Source organism: Drosophila virilis, chromosome 5 (genome assembly GCF_030788295.1).
Source record: "Drosophila virilis strain 15010-1051.87 chromosome 5, Dvir_AGI_RSII-ME, whole genome shotgun sequence".
Classification (NCBI taxonomy): Eukaryota; Metazoa; Arthropoda; class Insecta; order Diptera; family Drosophilidae; genus Drosophila; species Drosophila virilis.
Window position 1 is genome coordinate 2,884,037 of NC_091547.1, and position 20,267 is coordinate 2,904,303.

At 40.2% G+C, this 20,267-nt stretch overlaps 1 protein-coding gene across 5 annotated transcripts in view; it reads right to left on the reverse strand.

Moving 5' to 3' along the window:
- LOC6636413 (myosin-9) overlaps positions 1–20,267 on the reverse strand; it is a 52,320-nt gene that overhangs the window by 21,916 nt on the left and 10,137 nt on the right. For 2 of the 5 annotated variants that reach the window (XM_015168401.3, XM_015168403.3), the window contains exons 1-2: positions 1,299–1,671; positions 1,064–1,226 (exon numbers count right to left, since the gene is read on the reverse strand). In XM_015168401.3, the coding sequence (XP_015023887.1) occupies positions 1,064–1,226; positions 1,299–1,390 (255 nt within the window). In that variant the 5' untranslated portion in view covers positions 1,391–1,671. Of the gene's footprint in view, positions 1–1,063; positions 1,227–1,298; positions 1,675–16,473; positions 17,212–20,267 lie in introns of those variants that run through there. The other 3 variants (XM_002059833.4, XM_015168400.3, XM_015168399.3) reach the window with 3 other exon arrangements.

Consider the following 20,267-nt stretch of genomic DNA (forward strand, 5'->3'; position numbering starts at 1 on the left):
CTTTTTCCGGCACCCGCTGGTTCAACTCCAGGCTGATTAGCCAGGGATGAATAACCGCTTTCATATCGAGGTGTTATTCGTAGCTTCAAATGACTCTAATGGAATGTATATTCATTCAATGGAATGTCTATTCATGAAGTGGAATGTATATTCATTCAGTAGAAAGTATATTCATCCAGTCTAATGTATATTCATTCAATTGAACGTACATTCATTCAGTGGAGTGAATATTCATTCAGTGGAGTGTATATTCATTCAGTTAAACGTTCCCTTAGCCCTAACGATTCACACTATAAAGAATAAAGGAGACACGCTTCAAATTAAGCTTATGTAGGTGATCATAAATATTCTCAAGTTAGCATAGATGCATAAATAATTCAAAATGATGTGAGTGCTAAGCATAACCCCAATCGTAAAGCGTTAATATATTTGCCCAGCTTTGACCAAGAGATGAAAGCGAACCGCAGTTTTCTCCATAGTTGTCATAAATCTCTCTCAGATCAAATCACGCCAAATGATGAGAATGATGAGCGCAAACTTAACCTTAAAATGTGGCCAACATATTATGTGGGTTATCGGCAACATTCTTGGCAGATGGACACAGCAGATAGTCAGATTTATTAGTGAAACACATGAAAGAAATCTACGCAAATTCTTGTTTTAGCTTCGCGACTTTCAAAGTTCAACTTTGCCAGCAGGATAAACTGCATGTCAAAAGTGCATTTAAATTCTCTGAGCCGCTGGCCCTGGCGTGATGTGTCTTAAATGGCACGTTAACGAGTTCAAGTGTCTGCACTCGACTTCGGGGTTCAAAGGTGTTTGTTTCACAGGCTTTTGCATGCAAAGTTTTGCACACGCCACGCGGAAAAACCCAGCTCGGCTGCGCTTTTCCCAGGCGGAAAAGTGGCTTTTCAGCTATTCAAATGTTAGGTTAGTCGGGAGGGTTATCAAAATGACAATAATGTGAGCTATATGAACTATAATATGTCTGTAATTGGGGGGTCATGGGGTCTGCTACCAAAAGCGAGTTTCGAACCGGCACCAGGTGGGTTTTGGGACTTACCTTGTCGCTGGCGCGCTCCAAGCTCAACGCCGGCTCGTGCTCCAGGGAACGCGCCTGGTGCACCAGCTGTATTTTGCCCTGCGATATTTGTATATAATTGGCTGGCGGCATAATATCGTGCACATCGTCCTTGTCATCCTCATCGCAATCTTTCTCGTTTTGCCTGAAAAAAAAAAAAACCGAAAACAGAAATGAGAGCGCTTTATTAAAAATCAACTGACAGCCTTCAACATGCCTCAAACTGCAGCCGCTGTGTCTGCCGTGGCAAAAACCTGCTCGACCAGCTCCACTTGGAGCGTGGGCTGGCGATCGTATCGGTCGCAGCATAGCTGAAATCTTTCCCAATGCTTATAATCGACGCCGGCACCCCCAAGAAGTGTCAAAATTATTGTATTGGCCCAGCCAGCTGGCCCGGCCTCTTATCTGGAGCGGATTATTGCAACACACACACACACACAACAAATCTCTAAGTGGTTCAATGGGCAGAGTTAAGTACACACCACAGAGCCAATAATGCAATCAAAATCCAACGCACACTGATTCGTCTCTATATGTTATGTGACGAAATTGAAAGGCAACTGATAAACAGCACAAATGAATTTATAACTGAATTTTTCAAGAGGTTCCGTAACACGTTTGATGAGTCACAAGTAAATTTGTAATACAGGAAGAAATCTTTCAAGAAACTTAGTAAAAAATTTTCTTTGGTAAAAATATAATAAGTGCTTATAAGATATATAATCAAATATGAAAAGGTTTTTGAAATATACATTTTCTCATCAGTTACTAAATATCGAATTTCTGGCTAAGTTCCTCATTTTACACTAAACGCTCCTAATATGTATTAATATGTTTAGCCGCAGCCAACTTAGCGCTCGTCGATGGCCACACTTTTGCTGAAAAATGGGCACCACTGTTCACTGGCCATGTGCCAATAAGAATTGTTAGGCTGACAGCGTTGCCACCCTGCGGCAGTTATTGACGTGACCCAAAATTGTGTGTCCAGCTGACAAAGATATCGAATGTTGCACCTGCAACCCGGCGCAAGGAGTCTGCGTGCAACAGATATCCCATCCCAAGATCCTATTTGGCATGTCAAGCGAATGTGGACTGTGGTTAGCGTGCTCACATGTTCGATTGCTAACAACGGCAACAACAATTTGCTCGTTATTTCAAATTGAATTTGTGAGTTAAGTGCAAATAATTTGATAAAATTGGCACTCGGAGGCATTCGAGTGGGCAATGGCTTCGGCTGCAGCTCTAGCTCGAGCTACAGTTCCGACTTTGGCCAAATGCTTTGACTTGGCTGCGTCCATTCAACCAGATGCTGGCAATCCAGTTTTTTGGCCAAGTCTAACGCTCAACTCCTTTTAGCGGCAACTGCAGCAAACTAGAGTCTAATAAATGAGTGCCACAAAGCGCGGTGCAAACAAGTGAGAGTGCACGACCGGCAGATACCCTGTAACCATCTAGAGATTCATTTTTAAGAAACTTTCGTGCTTAGAGTTGGAATTGGAATAGATGAAGATAGCCATAAAGTAAAATATTCTTAAACGCTCCGAAATGTAATAAAAGCACGAGTCTGCAAATCGATATTTATCGATAAGTTGAAAGGCTGCGAGCGATTTCAGCTCTTAATGCTGATCAAATACAAAAATGACTTGCTTTTGCGCCATTTGTCAGTTATATAAATAAGCACAAAACCATGATACCCCATCGAGCACTGTCTACAGGGTATAACAAACTTACAAGCAAACCGCACAAAATGTTTCGTTTCGTGTCCGGCTGTCCAACTGTCCGTTTGTCCGATTGTCTGCTTGTCCGGACAGTTGGAGCTGCAGTCAAGTGGGCAGTGGCCACTTCAGAGCTGACTCCCATATCTCTGGCGTCCATCTGTGGCAAGTTTTTCACTTTGCTTTTCAAAAGGCAGCCCACGTGCCGCGTCGCACTGTTCTCTATGCGCCTTTGATTTATGATCATCAAATAAAGCAATCAAAATCAATTTAACTGTTATCAAACTAGCCAAGCTCCGCGAACGTGACTCATGCCAGGCCCGCTTCCCCACTCCCCCTGTTCATCTCTGTTGCAAACTTAATTAGCCGCCGCAACGCGCTGCCTCATCAATGCCAAGTCAAAAGGCCAAACTGCTGCCATTTGCAGGGCTTTAATTAACAGCCAGCTATGGCCCGCCCCCCTCGCCGCCTTAATCAATTGACAGTGAAATAGGTGCAAAGTGCAGACATTGCACTTGGAGGAATCTAATTTAGCAACCGTGACTCATGCTCCTCCGGCACTTGGTGCCTTTTAAGGTGCAGTCCATGCACTCCCGGCTGCAGCCAAAGCATTTGCATTCCCATCAACTTAGCTTCCGTTGGCACATAAACCATACAAAAAAGAAAGAATAATATGCGCATATGCATACCCTATAGCAGGGCATATGCATTCATGTGCGCAGTTACAGCCTAATTCCACGGGCAACATTTCTTACATTTCTTGCAAATGTAACTTGTTGTGCGAATGTGAAATATGTGGCCTATACGAAACCACATTTTTGATATTTTCAAAAAAAAATGTTGGTATTCACACGAGTAACTTCCTAATGAAATCGCATTATGTGAAATATGGAAATGTTACATATTACATGGAATCAGGTTATTGGTAGTTGTGGTTTTGAATGTTTGATATTTATATTACTATTGTATATCCTACAGCATACCCTACTGCAGGGCATATGCATTTTTAGTTAGTAGTTGCATTTTATAAGGTTTGATTTTTTTTAAAGTTTTACATTAAATATATCTCTATTGGAGTCTTCTAACTTTATTAAGGCTAACTAATACTTTAGCACTTATTTGGCCCCTTTTATAAATAATATGCTGATAATTGCAGGGTATCACACTCAATTACATAAGTAATGGGATGAAGAAATATATACATGTAGATATATGTATAAATAAATATTTGTATGTATTTATGCTCGCCTTTGATATCGTTGAATGTTGCACATTCGTCAAGCGCGCAATCATTTTAACAGAACGCTGGGCGCAGGAGTAGCTGAAGTGGGAAGTGGAGCGGGTGCAGGAGGCGGGGCAACAGCAGTCAGTAGTTCGCTCGTCCGTCTCTCTGTCTGTCCGGTCGGTCATTCGGTTAATCCGGCACTTTTGTGCGGCACACATTCGTTTACTGATTATGCGTTTTATGAGACGACCATAAATTTCCGCTGTCGCAGCTGCCCCGCCTACCCCGCCACCCCGCCCCAACCAACTGGCGCTTATCAATGGGCATTGCAGTTGGCATAAAAATAAATACTGCACAGCGAAAATGACAAAAAAATAAAGGGGGGTTAAAAAGTAGCTGGCCACACTTTTGGCTTGCATTTAATGGCAATTTCTTCCGTTTTTTTATTTTTATTTTTGTTTTCATAAGCCACATAAGGCGCTTACTCCTTGACTGTCCGTTGCCGAATTGTGACTGGAGCTGACCCGAAGACCCTTAAGAGAAATTTATGGAATGTAATTACGTTGTGTGTGTGTGTGAGTGATGGGGGGAGGGGGTGCTCCAGCCGTAATTGGGGGTTATTCAGATAAGCGGCAATGCATGTTTAATTATAGCTTAAGATAAAATAAATATTAAGCGGCTTTTAACCGTTTATGACCAACTGATGGCACTTGCATCAAGCTACACTTAAGATTAACTAAATGTAGAAAAGAAATATAAGAGAAAAAGTACGTGAAAGCGTAAGTCCTGACTAGCACATACCCTGCACTGCAATACACATGCGTATTAACTCTTAGCTTCATTAATTAGCGAAGCTTTTTACTTTAATATTTTTTTAAAATCCCTTTCATTAATTATCCGATCTAAAAGTTAAGAATTTCTTGATCTGTGTATGTTATATCTGATATCTAAATGTCTACTACTCGATATATATCGATTTTTTGATAATTTCAAATAATTTTCATCGAATGCTGCCTCTTGCCCATTGTCGCTGACTACAGGGTATACAGATAAGAGGCCATTCGAGGGAGAGCTTTTATGATGATAATCCATTGAAATGTTGAACAAATCAAGTTTTCCATTCAATATAAAGTGCTTGATTTATGGCTAGCATATGATTAGCATAGATATTTACGACATTATTACAGCGGCCAGCTAATTAAAACTAACATTAAAAGCAATTTAGACAGGTTTAAAATAGACTGCAATTACAGTTAAGTACCATCACACACACACACACACACACGCACTCAAATAATTACTGGCCATTTACACCCATACAAAATGCTAAATTTGCATAAAACGCGGCGAATTAATTCGACTGTCAGGCAAAGTTGCGTGTGTGTGATGTGTGTGCGTGTGTGATGTGTGTGCGTGTGTGTGTGTGCTTTTAAGTTTTTAAAGCGCTGACAATGAGGTCGACAGTGCAAATAATTTACAGTTCTGCAATAATTTTTGACTGCAATTCGAAAGCCGCCACCGAGAACGCCCCCGCCCTCCGCCACCGTCTCCGCCTGCACCGCCGCCTCCGCCTCTTGTCATGCATATGGAAAATCGAAGCTGGAAACGCCCAACGCTCGCTTCAACTGTCCAACTATTCGACTGTCAGGCAGGCAGGCCAGTATGCAGCTCTTTGCTTGTGGGTGCCACCAGCTGACAGGGGCGTGGGCGTGGCTGGCCACTGACCACACGCAGATGTAGACATAGACTTGGATTTAGACATGGACATGGAACTGGACACGTAGAAATTTAAAGTACAGCATCCGTTGGGGGCGAAAAAGGTTTACCAATAAAGTGTTCGGCGCAAACTGGACTGCGAATTGAAAAATTGAAGATCGTTTCATTGTTGCACCTTTTATGCTAATATATCGACGTAAAAAAAGCTAGAGGCTCGCTTCGGTATATATTTTATGCACTGAAAGTTTCACATAGATCGGACTCTAAGCACCGAAGTTAAGCTAGGTTTTTAGGGTTCATATTATCGGGCTTGGGATTGGGAATTCGAAAAAAAATAAATCGAAATTTGTGTCTCAAATGGGTACATAAGCTTTTCTGATAGATGATAGATAGATGTGTTAGATATCTGTTCGTATATGTGCATTCAGTGGGAATTTAGCTTATATGCATGCAAATTTCGCCGGCAATTGTTAATTTATTCATGAGCCGAACGGGCTGAGCTTCCGTTATAAATCCGCGCTGCACGGGCCGCTGCACATTCGAAAAGGGCCGCTGCACGTTCCGTAACCCATTTCGCAGACTTGCAACACAATCCGACAACGGGCCTCCATATACAACATGGTCGGGTACTCATCCATGCAGCAGCATAACCCAAATAGGCGTGTCCAAGTTTGTTTACAATTCAAATGGGGTCTCTTCGCTTGGTGTGAAGCCAACTCAAACAAGCCAAAAGGATGCAGCTGCAGCTGGCTAAAAAGCAGAAGCAGCAGCAATAGGGGCGTCAAGGCCCGTTGTTAACTTGGCCATTTGAGCTGCAGCCAACCAAGCATCTCATTCGCATTGTTAGGCACCTAAAGAGGGCATCTTAATTTTCTCGCAAAGTGTGCATTGCCGACGAGAAACTTTCGACTATATGGGGTATATATGTTCATGAACTGTGTCGGCAGATATAGTATGGATATATATCCTTCTGTCTGGCTGTCTGTCTAGACTGTAAGAGCTGGCATATTTGGCATATTGGTATATTTAAAATTTGTTGCCACTTGTCGATACCTTCAGTTGCCTTGATATCGATAAAAGTAGTTATCGAAATCCTATCTTACCGTTAGCTTAGAGGAGTTTAAAGTAGACTTGAATGTAGACTCTCGTATGGTACACATAGATCCAGATTGCTTAACTTTTTAGACGCGTCCGCCCCGTTCAACATATTGTGAATTTTTCCAAATATCGCCCACTAAGAATCGAAGAGCTTTCCCTTCTTTTAAGAGTATTTAATCTTCGGCACCTTATAACAAATAATTTTTATTTTTACCCAAGCGATCTGCCCCTTCTTCTTAGGGTATTGAATCTTCGGCACTTTATAAAAAAAAACCATGTGTTTATTTTCCCCAAGTAGAGCCCTGTGGGTGTGATTAATGTAATGGGAAATTTGAGTAGTTGTTGTTACTAGAATTTCGCTCTGGCTATGGGCTCCGGTGCGTGCATCTCATTTCAACACGCCCTTTGTCGCTGACAATGTGCTGATGCCCCATCGAAGCTTTTATCAATGACCCAAATCTGTTAAAAATCTCTACCTATCTCCCTCTCTGCCTACCTCTTGCTCATAACTGATTTTGAAGCCCACACTTGAAATTTGCATAATTTGACAAGGAGAGAAAAAATCAAAGATTTATTATGAGCACACACATTCTGCATATACGGGCCAGACAGATCTGATAAACCACATATAATTGTGCTTGCGGTTGAAACAGGAAATAATCGACATGGGCTTTTTACATTCACATAATTGAGTCGGCGACATCGACGGATCGTAATAAGATCTCCTCGACCGCAACAATTGTTAAATTGGAGAATAAACTAAAGAAACCGCCAAAAGCAAAGACAAGCTCTGACAATTTGAAGTTGGCTGCGCTGCCATTTTAGCCGTTTTTCATTTTTAGCCATAACTAGTTTATTTTTAAATATTCAAAAGTTTATTCACTAGAAATCCGACTTGTTGACTTTGACATGAACTTTAATGCTTATTTAAGTGCTTCTTTAACATGAAGTTAAATGTTAATTTGAGCGTTTTTAACTATCGATTTACGATAGTTTTATTAGAACTTTATTAGCTGACAGTTTATTTTGAAATATTAAATCCGACCTGTCGGAAATGCCATTAAGTTGTGCTTGAATTTAATTTAACATGAAGCTTAATGCTTCTTTTAGTGTTTATTTAACATGTAGTTGAATGTTCTTTCAAAGCTATTTTTAGCTATTATTAACGATACATTTATTAGAACTTAATTAGCTGACAAAATGACACTTTCGCAGCATTGCCCAGCTAATTGACACTTAAACGGAGCGCTAAAGTATTTTATGCTGAGCCATTTGGAGCGATTCGCGCTGGCATTTGTAAATATTTATGCAAATAAAACAAGAAGAGGCCCGACATGTAAATACCACTACAAATGCCAAATGCCTATGCAAATGCTATGAATTAAACCGCAGCCACAGAAAAATACACACTCACACACACACAGAAACTATGGCAAACATCGATGTCACGTTTTGGAGTTTCGAGCTGCGATTCCGGGAATCGAACCAACCAGCCAAACGGAAGTCAAGTGGACACTTTGTGTTTACCTGGGCAAACACTTCACAAAGCTCGAACCGATTGACTGGCACATGACGTCGAGCCAAGCCCTGTTCTTGTGTGTGGGGTATGGTACAGTGAAAGCACCCTAAAGCGTACAGCTACGCTTTGGCATTTTCTTTTGCCAGAATGATTGATTTCCGCTTGTAATAAAAATAACGACAATCGCATCGATTGGAGCTGGAAAACAATCGCTGGAACTATCGAGTATATAGATTTTTTGGTGTTTTAAGAACTATCAATTATTTTATCGATGTTTTCCAAACTCTAAACTTTTTGACGGAAATGAAGAACAATCAGAATTGGAACTAACAATTTTGTTAACAGCTATCCGTCAGTGCAGAGTCTTTACTGTACTCATCTTTATATATAGAGATACATCTAAAGGGAAGCCGTCAAGGTGCAGCCATCAGTTTAGAAAGTTATTTGCATGTCACAGACTTTGCATGCAGATTTTTTAGCTTTGGCAACTGGCCAGGCAGGGGCAGGGGGGGGCCAGGCCAGAAGCGGAAACGCAACATCATTTATCAGCTATCAGTTATCTGTGGCTTTTGCCTTCAAGGACACAATGGCATGCTAATTATATGGGGCACAAAAGGTGCCGAAAGCCAACGTGGCCAGCACCCTGATGACCCATAAAAACAGGCTCAATATGCTATTTCCGCGCTCTAATAGATAACGCGTTCGCTCTATTGTATTATGCATGCCACACACACACACATGCTATATATATATACATATATATATATACCTGAGCTGTCCACCTGGCCACACATAGCTATAAACACACACATACACGCGCGCATTCTCATATAAATTTTATTTATCAACAAACATTTGCTGCCCTTAAACCCAACAACAATACCAGGTTTATATTATTGTTGTTGTTGTGTGTCGACGCCCCGAAATAATTGGCCGTAGGGGGGGCGGGGGGCGTGGTGTGTGGCGCTTGGTGGGTGTGGTTTTTGGCATAGCCAAACGCCGGAAACAAGTTTGCGTTTAAAGCAAACGTTAAGGGCAAACTTTTAATTAGAAAACAAGTACAAAAACTGCTGGAAAAAAAAGCCAAAAAGCCACAGTGGACGCTCGTAAATGGGAACTTTTCTATTTCTGAGTTGATACAAAAGGGCGAAGAAAAACAAAGTAAATTAACTAAATCGATCGAGATTTGAGCCCGCAACTTTTAGCTTTTGCGAGCTTAGACCTCTGACCACAATTTTGATCTCTCCCAGTTGTTCTGGAAGTTCCCACTGTATAGGAATTTCCCTGTACATATTTATAAATTGCACATCGCACTCGTTCGTTCGCACTTCGCATGTCGCAGTCCAATAAACATTACAAAACTTACAACTATTTGGGTAGGTTAGGGTCATTCCACGCGTCAAAGGTGGAAATTTATGATCGAAGCAAGCTCCTCCGGCTCAGACTGAATGCCTGCCCGAGACGGGGCGAGGCGATAATAAATCCATCCAATGCATATTCATATGTCAGCTGCTCATTAAAAAGGTATTCATCATGATGGCGTCGCGTCTGCGGCTGCAATTGTCACACCCAAATTGAATCTGTATCGGTGTCCGTTGTATCTGCATCTTTCGAATTGTGCGGCTGGATGAGGGATTGCTGCTCCGTGTGCAGCGTGTTTGCTGTCAAAATGCAGAGGAGACAGACGCCTATTTGACGCTTTCATTGTGCTCATTTTGTATACTCTAAGTTGAGGTACTTTCGGTTAGTCAAGAGGCTCAAATTGTACAAAATACTTGTCTTAAAAATCATATTTGTTTAATTATTATACATTTTTCAGTATTTTTCCTTTGTAAAATGTGCATTTCGTGTAGATTTGAAGCTAACACGAAAACTAAAACTTCTCAGCTCTTTAATCATCAAAAACTGACAGATATTGCTTTAAGCTAGCTAAATGGCGGCTAGTTATAAAGCTAGATTTGCGGCTCTTATCGATAAGCTTTTACATATCGACAGTTGCCAAATACCAGCACTGATCACAATAGCTAGCCAAACTTCGCAACACTGCAACAATCGATATCGCTAGCGCTTTTGCAGCAGCCAACTTTAGTCAGCTGTTGCTTGCCGCCTAAATTCTGCCGCGCATAAAAAGTGCCTGTGAGAATTGCATTAAGTGTATATTGAAATTGAAATGAAAAGTTAAAATGCATGCATAATGGTAAAGTGAAGTGTGTTCTTTTTATGGTGTATATTGATTTGCAGCTATTATTTATTATGGTAAACACAAACGTTAAGTGCACATTCGTGTTGGCCATAGATGCTTTTGCATATATGTACATACATATATATACTTTTATAGGTTTGTGTGCATGTGTGTGTGTGCGCACACACTCCAGCTGCTGGTGAGTTTGCAATTTTATTATTATATTTTGATGCACACATAAATAATGTTTATATAACTAATTTCTATGAACCGTTAGGGTATATAAATTTCGTTTTGCTGTTGCCGTTGCTCGTGCAGTTTTGTTGTATTTTATTTTGAGAAATTGTTCAATAATTTTTCTTTTTCCTTTGATTTGGCCTGTCGCCTGTCGCTGTCGCCCCTTTTGTAAAAATGTTATGCGATATGTGCGCCACTTTGGCTTATGATGGAATTGACACTTCACTCACTCTGACAGAAAGAGAGAGAGAGAGAGAGACAGACAGACAGACTAACGGACGAACGGACGGGTGGATGGAGGATGTGCGACAGGCGCAGCTCTACAAATATGCAAACATACACACACACACACAAACGCACAAACGCACACACGCACGCACACAGTTGCATACTTAGATGTGTGATAGTGCACAGACGGCGACGGCGACGGCGACGTTGACGCACTTGAAATGCATAAAATGGCATTTCTTTTGTGTGTGCAAAGGGTCGATGGAGGGGGTGGAGGAGGCGCACAGATTTGTGGGTGGGTAAATGTGGGTGCGCGTTGTCTAAGTGAAGTTGAAAATACGTTGTTAGCTCTAATGGCGTATTTATGACAGCCTACGAGGGGTGTGGGTGGGTGAGAGGAGAGAGGGCTGGGGGTAACATGCCCAAGCAATTGCAAAGGCAGCGCCTGGGCAAATAATGCGCTCATTTTGTCTACTCTGTAGAGTGTGCTCTATCTAACTATCTATTGATCAAGGCGACTAACAAAAGACGTTTTAATACCCCGAATCCATTAATAATGGGTATAATGTATTTGTGCAGGCAGAAGGAAACATCTCCGACACCATAAAATATATATAAATATTCTCGATCAGCATCAATATGCGAGTCGGTCTAGCTATGTTCGTATATATTAATGTACGCATCTCGCAATCTGTACGAGCTAGGGACTTGAAATTTGGAATGTAGGTGCCGCGCGGTACGATAATCGATAACTTACCCAGTGATCGATAAAAATCGATATCTTACTTTTGTTGGAAAAAATATTTGTTTTTGTAAATGAAGAAAGAATGGTCGCAACGCCAGCTAAGGGCATCTGCTAGTCGAGCACTCTTGCTTACTCTACACGCTCAACTGAGGGCGAACGAACTTTGAACTGAAAACAGGCACGAAAATATTGTGTCAATGCTAACCACAAGCCTATCGAATGTCGACAGCAATTAGGCAAAAGCCGCCGAAAACTTGATGCTCCCTCGTAAAATACGTTCATGTATTTGTGCTCTATTTGCTTTATCAAGAACGAAGCATATCCGGCAATTGCAACAGTTTTCCAGGGTTTTTCTGTTTCGTTTGTAATCTTAGCTCGAAATTAGCGCGAGGCTGCAGATACAGATACGAATACGGTTGCAGATACAGATACATGTCATAAGTGCGTGTGTCTAAATGTCAGTTGCCGCCGGCTCACGCTTTGTTGCATCACATTTCCTTCAACCCATAAGCCCCAATAAGCTTATATGTGGCACATGCGCGGCGTCGGAGGCTGTCAGTCAGATACAGATACAAAGATACATTTGATAACAAGCGCAGAACAATGAGTGCCGGCAGCGAAACGAGCACAAAATGGAAAACGCCGCTTGGGGCCCCGAGACTAGAAAACAACAACAACAACTAACAACGAGTTTCTGTTGTTTTTTTAAAGGGTATTTAGGAAGACATACAAAGTGCGAAAAGCATTCACAAAGTTTAGAGAAGTATTTGGTACGCTTTCTATTCAAAAGATTATATACTTTACCTCTTAACAAGACTTTATTCTTAAGATATGGCAGCTTTTTCTGAATCTGGGAACTTGGAAGCAAAGCATATAATAGAACAACATTAAAACTCCCTCATTCTCTGGAATTCCAATTTTTGTAAAATCTATTTACAGTTACGATGTAATCTTCAAGAAACATTAAAATTTTCGTCAGGGTATAACGAAATTAAGAGCACCGCCTTGAAGACCCTTTCTGAGGGTATCATAATTTTGCCTCCAAATGTATAACGGTTAGAATGAGACGCCTCCGAGTGTATATAACTATATATACAGTAGCAACAGCCGAGTCGATATAGCCATTCCCGTCTGCCATCCGTCCGTCTGTCGATTTCTATGCGAACTCCTCTCTTAGTTTTAAAGCTATCATCATAAACTTTGCAGAAGTCTCTCTATCTGTTTGATAAAGTACATATGTCGAAACCGGCTGGATCGGACCACTAATCATATAGCTGCCATAGGAATAATCGGTCGAAAATTAGGTTCTTGTGTGGAAAACTTTTTTTTATTAAGCTATCTCAACCATACTTGGCCTTAACTATTTACCCTGTGCTTCTTAGATACGAGCATAATGAAAAGGTTCGCTTTGCAAGGGTATTAAATCTTCGGCGTGCCGAATATAGGTCTTTTTCCCGTTACTTATTGTGTTCAGCTCCGTTCTCCGTATCAATCATAATTAGGCATGCAATAAATGTAAGTTTCCAAGATACTTTTGGATGCGTGTAATTATATGTTACGTACACAGACATCCCATCCAGCTACAGCCTAGACTTTAGCTAGGTTTTATATGCGTGAGAATTCATCAGCTTTTTCAGGGGTTATCTGGGGCTGCGCTCGGCTTGGCCTGCAAGCTTAATGCGCTTGCCCACATAAAATGTTTAATGTTTAATGTTGGCATAAAGTGTGTTATGTCTTTTCGTGTAATTATTTTTCAACTTTAGTCGCGCTTGATTGCCACATTTGCCGTGCCGCGCCCCTCCCTCAAGAAAAAAAAAAAACCCAAAAGCCCAAAGCGCAGGCGTTTCTAAGCGTTTAATTCCTATGAAAATTGTGTGTGTGGGCTCACAAGATGTTGAAGCTTCAACAGTTTGTGGCACATACATGACGGCTGTACATATATATGCATATATATTTATCGGGTGTCCGATCCCCGAACTTTGTGCTCAGTGTGCTCAGCTCAAGCTACATATGTAAATATGTATCTACATGCGACGTTATGTAGATGAGAGCTGCCACCTACAAAGTGCCAAGTGGTGGAGTTTAGGCCTCGGCCTCGGTTTCAGTTTTCGTTTTCTATTTGCACAGGTGTTTTTAGCACCTGAGCCCAAAGTATCTGGCCTTACGGGGGCACTTCCCCCAACCCCTCAACGTTAAGTGCTAAAAGGCATTTGGCTGCACTTTTCTGTAATAATTAGCACATCATGACTCGCAAACAGCGGCAACTACCAAAAACAGAGAGAAAATCCCTCGCCTTTGTCATCTGCCACACATTGCCCAAAAGGCGCTTTTTACATTTTTTGGGAGTGGGTGTGAATTTTGCAGGTAGATAGATGGATACTGGAGCGTGTGATGTTTATTTAATGCCAAACTCTAAAGTGGAGCATTTAAAATGGGCAAGAAAAGTGTGAATAAAACGAGCTTGTTTAAGAAGTAGCAAGAATGAAAAATATATATGTATATCTAGATACATGTGCATATTGTTTATTCGTGTATTAGAGTGTTACGTATTATTTAGAAGAGTATTAAGCCAGTGTAGAAGCATGAATAGAAAACATGCTTTAAGTAGTTTGATAAACGATGAATATTAATTTACATAATTTACTACCATTGAGCAGGAAACATGTTGCTAGATTTAGCTGCCAAATTGATCTAGAGGCAAAACCATGAATAGAAAGTCAAGCCTCGCGAAAATCAGATGAGATTTGACTGAGTTATGGAAATGAGAAATTTTTACCTATGTCTATAAGGGATAATAGTGGGTATACCCCGGCTTTGCCCGTAGCAAGCTTAATATAAATTCTCCTAAAGATTTTTGAAAATAAGTTGGTAATCGATCGGAAGTTATACAAAAAAGTTTCATACACGCGGTTTACGCGGTTTTTCCACGCTTGCGGGTGGAATAACCACAGTGAAATCCTAGCTTTCTAGCTCTTACGTTACGCTCACCCTTCAGTCAGTCCGTCCGGACAAATAGTTTTTTATATAGAGATTAAATGCCAACGTATTTTGCCGAAATTGAAATGTGAATACCTGTTGCCATGATTTCTGGCATGAAAATAGTTCTCTAATCCCTTAAGACCCTTCAAGAGTTCTGCGCGCCTCTCTTATGTGGGCTTTATTATGAGCTTTAGGCCAGCATTTGTAGACAAGGTCTTTACAATTACATGGCTATTCTTTGGCTCTCAACTTTCTATGGCTTTCATTAGTGTGTTTCACAACTTCACGATGAATAAGTTTCCCACGAAAATGTTGAATGCGTGCGGACGGGCCAGGAGGATTGGCATTGGCGAAAGAGTTAAGAAAAGATTGGGAAGATCTGCCCGGGGCCAAAACACGCGCCGAGAGGCAGTTAAGCGCCCAATTTGTGGCATAATTCAATTTTATTTATGGATAAACGCAAACCGGTTCGGCTAATAATAAAGATTTTAAAGCTAATTGGCTCATTTACAAAAAAAAAAAAAAAAAAAAAAAATTAAGCGAAAAAAACAACGCTCAGAAAATAGTAAAAAATCATTATAAAAATGATGATGAATGATGATTGTTGTCGAAACGTGCAACATTTGCGCAAATCAGCAAATTCATAAGCCGTCAATGTCACATGGGGCGAGGGGCGCATTCACGATGCTGACTGGCTCAAATAGAGGGGAATAAGGGGAGGGGGGCAGTTGTAGGTGTCCCCCAATTTTGAAGCGTCTCAAGTGCTGCGCAATTGAGCTCCCATTTTTAGCTTAGCCCCAGCTCGTCTCAAGCTGAGCTACAAAATTAATTAGACAAATAGTAGACTATTCTGTAAACGCAGCGCGCAGCTTTTTTCATTTTCCTGTTTTTTCTTCTTTTTTATTTTTGCAAATTGAAAAACGCCCCGTTCGGCCCCCGCGCTGACTTTTATCGCGCAAGTCATTAACAGCAGAATTGGGCCATGAAAACGAAGGGACAACATCGATAAAATCAAGAAGAAATACAAGACTTTGCGCTTGAATTCGAATTTTGTATGCCCTTAAATTGGCTTCTTTACAAGAGACACAAGACTCGTACATTTATAAGCCTTAAAATAAGTTTCTTTTTGTATCTCGAGAATGCAACGTTTCTTATTGTTATCGATATATATATCGATGTAATATTCCGAGAATTGCAGGGCTTTTGGGAAATTTCCTAGTAGCGTCTTAATAGAATGATATAATCAACAAAAAATAAAATACTTCGCCCTCGAATTCTAATATTTTATGCTCAAAAAACAGCTTTTAAGTTTTTTGGGAGCAATTTGTTTTTACTTTATATCGATGTTTATCGATTTGCATTCCACGATTTGCAGGACTTCTTGAAATGTTTCTAGAATCGTCTAAAAATAATCCTACAATCTACCGATACAATAGTCCCAATAGTTCCAGAAGAAGAAAAATAGTACTTTAATAGTTCCTGGACAGTTCCAACACGATTTCCAGACATGAATATATATTGTCTAGCGTATTAAATAAAGCGTTCAGTATGCAAGTTTTTCTGAAGGGAATACCCCTATCTATTCGAACCAAGGCTAAAATTTTTTTTGGTTAGGGTATTTCTGGAAAGGGACAGCTTTGATCTAATTAAAGCAGTTCCAAATGGTTGACAAAAAAGAAAAGAGTGATAAAACGTAATCTTAAGAGGGTGAAGGGGGGGAGCAGAGGGTATTGGGGGGCTTTACTCACTTGCGTGCCAGTCTTTTTCTGATGCCCGCGAACATTTTGGCTGCTTCCTCTTGCTGCGTTGTTTCTCTTCTTTTCGTTTTTTTTTTTTGGCTACTGTTTTTTATGGGTTTTTGCTTCAGTTGGGCTCCTTGAAAGCGTCTTATTGTAAATTAAATTGCTGATTTCCGGCTGGACACACGCACACACGCACAACCGAAAAGGGCCAACAACAACAACAACGGCGATTCGAATTAATTAAAAAACGCGCGCGCCAAAAACGCGCACGAAACGCGCACGCGATTGTCGCACAGTTGCTGCTGCTGCTGTTGTTGTTGTTGTATGTGTATCAGCAAATTGTTGTTGTTGTTGTTATTGTTATTGCTATTGTTGTTGTTGTTGTTGTTGTTGGCATTGAAACGGCGCATTGCAAGAAACAACAGCAACAGAAATCAATTAACCAAAGTAGCCGCAAAGGCAGCTGCAACTGTTTTATTTAATTTTTCTCTTCAGTTTTATTTATTTATTTGTTGTTAACACGTTTTTGCGTTATGCAATCACTCAACTATTTTTCTCTGTGTACGCGCGTGTTTCTTAACCATTGAGCAATGGTCTTAATACACTTGCAGAAATCAATAAACTGTCGACTTCATGGAAATCATCTGGCATATTTCTCTGCCCATTTCTTTGCGCACACAAATACCCTGGGATTTATGTAGCAGTTGGTTGGGGGGGAGTCCAGTTTAATTGTTGTTGCTGCAGCTGAAAAGAGCCAAGAGAAATTCACACATTATTTTCAAATATTTCAACTCTATTTTAGCCAAGAGCGAAAGAAGGGGGAACAAAAAGGCAACAACTTAGCCAAAATATTTGACATTCATTAATATTATTCAATACTCTTTTTCGTGTGGAGTATTATCAGCTTGGCAAGGCTGTTGGTATTGATATTGGGTTGGACATATTATTATTATTATCTTGACACACTTTTCTTGTGTTTCAAGTAAGTTTTTCCCAAAAAACATAAAATAAATTCCAAGATATTTTTATGAATCTTGAACTTATCTATATAAAATCTAACTATCGGGAATTAATACATGGGTAAGTTGGAGAACACATTTTTGAGAATTCTGTAAAAATAAGGTTCTTAATTGAAATAAACCTTTTCGGATGCTGATTTCTGGAGAATTCCTGTGTTGGGCAAGTGCTTTTGTTCTGAAAGAACATTTTATATCTTTGTCATTTCATGTGAGAAGTTTAGTTAAAAGAAGTTGGGAGTTAAGAGCAATTAGTCGACGTCATATCGAGCAGCTTCTTTAGTTCTTATTTATGTTTGGGAACCTTGCAGCATGTAGAATCGATTTATATAATTGACGTGTCGAGTGACAAATTAAAAAGGGGGCTGCATTGGCTGAGGTCTTGGGGTTCGCATTATGTGTAAATATATATATATATATATACAGATTTGTGTGTGCTTTTGCGGCAAGATTTATGAGTTTTCAATTTGATGTAAGTAAGCGAAATTGTGCAGCTGCTTAGGAAATTCCCAGCGCAAGAATTTATGTAAAAGAATAAAACAAGAGAGAGAGAAAAACTTTTACAAAAGCAGCTTAAAAGCAATGCTAGATCCGGCGGAAAATTTGGAACTATAGAAATTCACAGCCAACATCAATCATAGTGCGTGTAATTAGAGTTGTCCGAAAAAAAATGAAGGGTTACACAGATACAGATACAGATACGGATACAAATACATTTACAGATGTAATTATGCACGGTTGCGCCCTAATGGCGCATTTCGTTGGCAGCCAACTGGGCCAAAGGGCGTACGGGTGGCATGCACTTGGCGCAGATACAGATACAAAGAGTGGAAGGGATTGAAGAGAGAGGCAGAGGGAGATACAGATACAAAATGAGGCAGCCAGCATGACAAAGAACATGTTTCTACATGCGAGAGCGATTCCCCGCTCGATTCGGAGTCGGAGCTCGGTGCAGCAAGCGTGAAAGAAGAACAAACGCACAAACTCACGCACGCTCCGCAATTGTATCTGTAGCTGTAAAAGTATCTGTAGCTGTAGCTGTGCCTGTAGCTGTTGTATCTATCGGAGATTGCAACACGTACAATTCGTGCATACAACAAAAGCTGTCGCGGCCAATATTGACGAGGCCTCAGCTCCAACTTCCCAGCCCCTGCCCCTGCCCCATCCACCCTGCCCCCTTATCCCATGCAACAGTTGCTTTTTGTTCCCATCATGTTCCGCATTTGGTTGCGCCGCTATTTTAGGTCGTTTCTCCCGGTTTTCCAGCAACGGAAACCTGCAACATACGATATGCTTCAGTGCGCGTGCAATTACCACCGCAAAACATCGCACAGCAATGCGAGATGCGGTTAGCCGGAGGGGGAAGGAAGGAACGGTTCGGCGGGGGAGGTTGGGATTTGACAAAGTGAAATTCAAGTGCCCCACCGAAAAATAGTTGTTGTTGTTGTTGTTGTTATATTAACTATAGCTGTTAGCACAACAGAACAATAAGTTGGCCCAAGCGAAAGAAACAAATGTTCTCTTGACGTAATTCCGAGGACTTACACAAGTGCTCTATACACTGGAAGAAAAAAAAGGCTATGATACAAATAGCATTGCCGGGTTAATGCTAATAAAGATGTAAAAAATACTTGATAGTATATTAGCTAATATACTAAATATAGAGTATTAAGTAAAAGTAATTATTTTTAAATTTGAATTTCATTTCAAATCAATTCTCATAATTTTCCACCCATGTTTCACAAGCGATGCAGCACGTATTCATTCCACTGTCAGGAGTAGCTTTTGAAGTAAGTCCAAAGTAGAAATATGAGTCCAATAAAAATTTCTCAAAACTTACTCTCTTAACATAGATTCAAATATATTGGAATATAATTGAGAGTGTGACCATATTTATTATATTCCTTTCAATATTTTGTAAATGTAATTAGATTTTCGCTCAATGTACACAGCCCCATTTTGATTACTTCACACAAACTATGCACTTCTGCTGACGCCCACCCATTCGCCCGGATTGAATAACAAAACGCTGTGGCATCTCCTTAGGAGTCCGCTGACGGCGTCAATTGTGTCCGGGTGGTCAGTCGCCAGATTGAAAGCACAATTCGCTTAACTGGCATGGAATTTGCATCAGTTGCTTGCTATTCATAGGGTTCACATAGAGTGGACGAGACTCGGCTGATGCCTGCCTGGGATTATGATATATTTATGACAGAGCCCAAAATGATTCCTGCACAATGCGCACAATAGAAGTTAGTACTCGCGATGGGTGCGGGTCGAGGCTGGGGTTCCACATTTCTATTCAGTTGGCATATTTCTAATTCAAAGCGAATAATAATTTAATTCAATTCAAAAAGCGAGCATGTCAGACTTTTCATGAGTAAGGAATAATGCAAAAATAATAAATGAGTCTAAGAACTAAATAAACTATGTTAGGTAATACTACTTATGTTAGATTATATTATGGTAAACTATATTATTTATTATTATTATTAAACTATAACTATATTATGTTAATTTATATTATGTTAAGTAATATTATGTTATGTGAAGTTATTTGATTATATTAAGTTATTCTACATATAATGTGGCCTGCTAGAAAATGAAAATATTTGCAAATTGGACACACTTCTGTAAACGAATTCCTTTAATTTGTAGCCCATAAAATGCTTTGATGCTTTTCGGTTTAGAAAGAGTTTAATTAAGATGTCTGCGAGTGCATTCAAGTTTTCACAACTGAAAGATAAATTTTGCTTGTGGTTAAATTTTATTCAAAAAAGTTTC